General features: G+C 33.8%; 1 protein-coding gene across 1 annotated transcript; it reads right to left on the reverse strand.

The window, feature by feature from the left end:
* Positions 1,724 to 4,120, reverse strand: LOC109841742 (ATP-dependent DNA helicase PIF1-like). Its single transcript, XM_020410685.1, has 2 exons — positions 3,803 to 4,120; positions 1,724 to 2,686 (listed from the first exon to the last, which is right to left on the reverse strand). The coding sequence occupies exons 1-2, from the start codon at positions 4,118 to 4,120 to the stop codon at positions 1,724 to 1,726; spliced, it is 1,281 nt and encodes a 426-aa protein (XP_020266274.1).

The following is a 6,505-nucleotide window of genomic DNA, read 5'->3' on the forward strand; positions in this document are numbered from 1 at the left end:
TATCCATTAGCGTGATTTCCCTTATAGTGTCTGGTTTGTTATGTCTTGTAATATAGTTGATCGCCTGCTTCGCGTTAGTTATTATTGCAAAAATATCTTCAAGTAATTTTATAAAAAGATTATGATTCTATAATTTTATGTTTCATTTTGTATTGAAGATTAAAGTAAGAAATTTATAAATACTTACTAATTTTTGTTGCATCTTTCATGGAAAATGCTTCTTCAAATAGGACAAAGTTGTTTAATATGTTCTCCAAGTGGAAACCTGTTGTTGGTGCTTCTTTGATAGATACGTCTTTTGTTAATACTAATTTAAGTGACTTGTGGATACTTGGAAAAGCTAGGTTTATTCCTTTCACTTCTCCATTTGAAATGAAAATAATTTGATTTTTTAGAAGCATGTCTATAAACTTTTTGATAGTCTCTCCGTCCATAACTTCTTGTATTTTATTACCCTACAAATATTATTAGCACCAGATATCAATGTATGGAAAATATAATTAATTAATACTAAGCTATATATTATATTTTAATTAGTTATATATAAACAAAAAAACAACATAAAAAGGCATTATGAAAGTTATTGGTGTTTTAATGAAATTTACCAAATAATGAGGTTTAACTATATTCATGTCATCAGACGTAACTTTGTGCAAGCAATATAATATAAAGAATAATTTAATTTTACCTTAGCGTCAGCGAGAATTAGCTTTAGTAATTTTCCTGATCCTTTTGTATTTTTGTAAGTGGCCTCCGCACTTCGAAGTATGATAACATGAATGGTCCATTCTTTCTGAAACTTTTTGAGCTGACTTATATGGATTTGTTGAGTTTGGCCTTCAGTACTGGTAGTCATATTTCCTGTTAATTAGATTAAAATATACATGTTAGTTTTGACCAATATTATAGAATATACCAGAGCTTAGAAAATGAATTTATTATTTTTTGTTCCTCATATGGTTTTGAATATTATTAACTCATAATATAGTTTGAATGGGGAAAAAAATTAAGTGAATGCTAAAGGAAAAAAAGTTATACAATATTAAAAATTATAAATTATAGGAATGAACATGAATGAACATATGTAATTATTCTGAAAAATTAATTACCTTTAGAATAGCTATTGTGACTTTGAAGTTCAATACATGTTTGTTGATTGGAGGACTTCCTTGTATACCAGCTTTTTTGTATATCTTTCATCTTCTTTAAATTTTCCGTCTGATATTATTAGGACTTTGGTTGTTGTCATTGAAGTCCCTCGTGATAAAGCAACATATAGATGTCCATGAGAGAAAACGTGTTAAGGTAGATAGATGCCTACATGTGGAATTGTTTGTCCTTGTGATTTATTGATTGTCATTGCAAAACATAGCCGTATTGGAAATTACTTTCGTTTGAACTTGAATGGAAACCTCTCATCTTCTGCTGGAGATAACGGTATTCTTGGCAAAAAAACTTCTTTCCCAGCATGTTGGCCCATTGTGATCTTAGCATGAATTATATTACAATTAAAATCTTGACATATCATTCTTGTTCCATTGCATAGCCCATTAGTCGGATCCAGATTCCTTAATAAAATAATAGGACAATGTTTCTTTAACACCAGCTTGTGGGGTGATAGTCCATTTGGTAGCAACGTGTTTAGGACCTCTTGCTGGTAGTGATGATTAGTGTCATCAACTACTTCATCAAAGATGTAGAATTCTTTTCCTTTACCTGGAAATTATTTTATGATTCTATCATTTAGCATGTCGGCATATTCATTTTTTGTTGCTAGGATAGCTCGATCTTTCATATAGTCAATGGATTGGAAGTTCTTATCTAAAGATGGAAAAATTGATTTTATGAGACAATCTTCTGGTAAATCAATACTTTGATTCTTAATCAAAATAGATGTGGGCAACGCTATTAGGTCATCAGCCACTGTCGGTTCATCTCCATTCCCAACTCTAAGAAGAAAGTCGCTAAATGTTGAATCTGTCATTGCTCTCATATTCTTTGATAGCTTCAACTTTTCCATTTTTCTCCACAAATATGAGCTCACTAAACTTTCTCTAACGGTTTGTGATCTTGTTGCGCGGGGTACTACCGGTAAAACTTGTCTGAAATCCACATCAAATACAATTACTTTGCCACCAAATGGATGATCTCGGTCCATTATATCCCTTAATGTTATATCTAATATTTCAATTGCAACGCGTTTACCCATTGGAGCTTCATCCCAAATTATTAATCTAGCTATCTTAATCAATTTTGAGGTTCCATCTTGCTTGGATATGCTACACATAGATGATTCTGTTGTTGGGATTTTTATCTTAAATCTGGAATGTAATGTTCGGCCTCCAGGTATTATTACAGCTGCTACGCTTGATGTCGTTGTAGCAAGAGTTATCATCCCTTCTAATCTTACTTTGGCAAGTAGAGCACGGTATAAGAATGTCTTCCCTGTTCCTCCTAGCCCATCAATAAAGAAAATCCTACTTTTATTTGCCTGAACTCGTGATAACACGGAAGTATATGCATTATATTGTTCAGAATTAAGTGTTGATTCAGCATTGAGGTCTTCAATTGGAATTTGTACAGTGGGTTCATCTTGAATTTCTCTTGGGTATGAAATTCCTTCTAAATTAGGGTTAGGTTGAACAGGTGGTAAATTAAATTTTCTTGATATCCTTTCCCATATTGTCTAAGAAGAATTTAATGTTGCAAAGGGTGTCATTATCATCGAATTTCTTGTAGCACCAGGTTTCCTTGAGAAGTCTTCAAATAATGCGTCAAGGTATTGATCCCGTAATTTATTAACATCTGCAGGCTCACAATGAACAAGTATGGTTGCAAACAAACGGCGAAGGGTTGCTGGCATTTGAAAGATGACGGCTTCATCTAAGCATTCTCTAATGCTATTATCTAATTCCAATAAACCTAATTTTCTGGGCTGATTGTTTGAATGATGTGCATTAAATTCCATCCACGGTCAATATATTCTCAAATGTGGTGGGGCATCTGATGTGAGTAAGTAAAAGTCGTAAGTAATATCTTTTCCCTTCAACTGGATTAGCACCATTTATACGACCTATCACTTGTCTTTGTTTTCTTGAACTCCAACATTTTGTCGTCGAATCTCAAACATAGTATTCGGGAAGTTCACAATATAATAACTCTTTTTTCTGGTCTTTTTCTGGTTTTGATTTGTTTGCTTCTTTAATTTTTGAACATAGTGTAAAAAATTCTGTAAGCATTGTCTTGGAGACATAGTCCCAGCAGATGAGCTTCGATAGGTCTTGATTTTTCCAATAGGAAATAAACTGTTGATTCGGCAAGTGTAGTTGTAAGTTGATGACAACTAGGTAGATCTTATTAAGATAGAATTCATATATTCTCCACAAAGCTTCTTGAGCCGATACCCACCTTGCATCTTAAATTTTTTTTATTTCATTCACAAGTCTTCCTCCTTCATTATATTCAATGTTTACTGCCACTTTATCATGACTCTTATATATGTATTTGTAAAGGAACTTCACTACTTTAATGCCTGAGCATATTTCAACATTAATGTGACAATTATAATGTGTCAGCAAATATGGATTGTAAGGTACAACCCACTGATTATTAAGGATTTTATTACGGACCAACATTGTTTTGTTATCTTTCGTCCTCTTATAAATTGGGTAAGCATCTTTTGCTTGCATTGATTGTGAGCTAAATTCGCGAGGATAGTTATATTTGCACTCTCTATTTTTCATGCAACTGTTCTTCATGTTCAACTCCCCCACAAGGTCCGTGTATCATATGGTTTTTTTACCAATTCATAGAGGATTGGGTGTTTGGATTGGTCTGAAATTTCTGCAGATACATACTTATCATACTGATCCGATAATATGATCTTGTGATCTCTAATGAGAATTATTAAGATATGTGCATGTGGTAGACCTCTTTTTTGAAACTCAATCACGTGAACATGTGCGGCAACTTTTCCAAAGATCACCTTTTTAAAGAGTTGATCTTTCAAGTCTTGGAGCTTTGCTCGAAATATCCTTGAGGTTAGATCGGGTCTATCATTATGGGTCTGACCTGGATGTAGTTGCTCAGCGATCTCTTCCCATTCTGGATTACATGTCATTGTTATAAAAAGATCTGGCTTTCCAAATAGTTGTACTAATGACATTATATCAAGATATCTACGACGCATGTCTCTAGGACCACCTATGAATGATGGAAGCACTATTCTCTTGCCCACTTGGCATGCATTTGCTTCCCCGGCAGCTACACTGTTAACAATGCCTTGGAATAACTCTGCTCTGATTTTTGATTGTTTATTTCTAAAGTAATCAAGTCTTGTTGTTTTAAGCTTTATGTCACACCCCGCTTCCCAAAATACTAGGAAATCGAAACATGAACAAGCCCACGACATATTAGATTGAGGAGAATAAATAATAGACAATTTCTTCTCAATCTCATACGCTAAGCGTCAAGCAATATAAAACCAGTCACAGGTCCCCGATCACAATTAGCAAGAATATAATAAACAACTCAGAATAGAAAAGAGTCATATCACAAATAGAATATCATCCGAGATACAAAATTTGGGTTAAACATGCCCTTATTACAAAATAGTCCAACTAAAAATATAAAAGTACATAGTCCAACAGAAATAAAAAAGGAAGTACTGCAAAAATAACTAAACCCCTCGAAAGACTAAAAGAGAAAGTACTACATAAGTAATCTAGTGTCCATCAACGACTACAAAAAAGAAAATGACTAAGTTCCAGTTTGTTCTTCTGTTTCATCTGGAAGACACTCCGGCTGGGAATACTCCGGCTCCAAAGCATCATCATACTGGACATGTCTGTCCTCTAAATCTGACGTACAACCCGAGAGGACAGAAGTACGTCAGCGTACATGGCACACGGCAAGACCCCACAAGGGAGAATAGGAACGGTCGAACGACCAAAAGCAATAACAATAATAATGAAAAGAACATACAACTAGAATACTAACAAGCTAGATGGAATCCACCACTAGAGTATAACAATCAGAAGAATCCATAATCATCCAAGTATCAAGGTCATACAACTAGCCATCCTATAATAGCTCACTGGTCCACATCTCTCGTAGAGTCAACATTCATATCATCGGATAACTGACTGTTTACAAATCATCTACGCGCATCTAATCTCGCGAAACAGACGGCTAGAGGACTACACGCAATCTGATTTTGGCCTAGTTCGAACTCAAGCAAAACTCAGGTGACGAAACAGGCTACTGACCAAAGTGACGAAACAGGCCACTTGGCCCAACAAACTAACTCCAGGACGAAACAAGTCACTGGTGCGAGTCTGGAAGATACATCAACAATCACATCCGATCACATGAACTATGACTCTCTCATCCCAACTCTTCTTATTTTTCTAAGTCAACAAACATGACCTACAATAGATCTCTGGTCCACCTCCTAAGTTTAGTCAACGCGCACACACACACACACACATGTCACTAAGTCTTGTTCATGACGTGCAAAGCCACTAAGTCATGAACTACTAATGGTTCTCAATCACAACAAGAAATATAACTGATCATGAGCAATAATATCATGGCATATCAGATAATTAAATCTAAGAAATATAAATCCTAAAATTGTTCTAAAAAATAATCTTCTAAAATAATAAATTTATTTACTTAAAATAATCCTTTTACAAAATAAATTCTTTTAAATGTTTATTATTATAATAAAATGATTCTTTTTCCAAAATAACTTCTTATAATTTATCATAATTTTCCTAAAATGATTTCGTTGCCAGAATAATTCTTTTAAATTATTATAATTAATCTAAAAATACTACTTATCATATTTATTATCATAATAATTCAAAACCAACCCTTTTTACAAAATAAATTCCTTTAAAGTTCTTTAATACCATTCAACAACAAATCCATACATAATATTACAATATTCATACTACAACATAATTAAATCACAGTCTAATCTATGCATATAATTCATAATAGATCTAAATATGAAATGACGAGTCAAGAGAAGCGGGATCTTGCCTCGGGTTTTTTTTGAACGTATCGACGTTGACGTGCAAGACTACGACGAGCATCGGTGTTGGGGCGCTGGCGTGGGCTGTCGGCGTGCGGATCTAGGCCGAGGGGGTCGAACGTGGGACTGCGGGGGTTGTCGGAGGCTGAGGGAGCAGCAGCGAGTGGAGAGAGAGAGAGAGAGAGGGAGGAGAAATGGTATATATAGGTTTAGGGTTAGGGTTTATAATTAGGAAAAAATAGGAATAATTAGAAAAAAGATTATAATTAATACAATACTTATAATAACAATAATAGTAATAAAACAAATATTAATTTAAAAGTTTTCTCCGCAACAAGTTAGTTTATAATTATCAAAATCATTAAATAAATATAAAATCTGATTTTTAAATCGTAGAAAATTCTAGAAAATCGAGAAAATATAAACACTCTTTTAAAAATAATAATTTAATACTTTAAAATATCG

Source organism: Asparagus officinalis, chromosome 5, assembly GCF_001876935.1.
Source record: "Asparagus officinalis chromosome 5, Aspof.V1, whole genome shotgun sequence".
NCBI lineage: Eukaryota > Viridiplantae > Streptophyta > Magnoliopsida > Asparagales > Asparagaceae > Asparagus > Asparagus officinalis.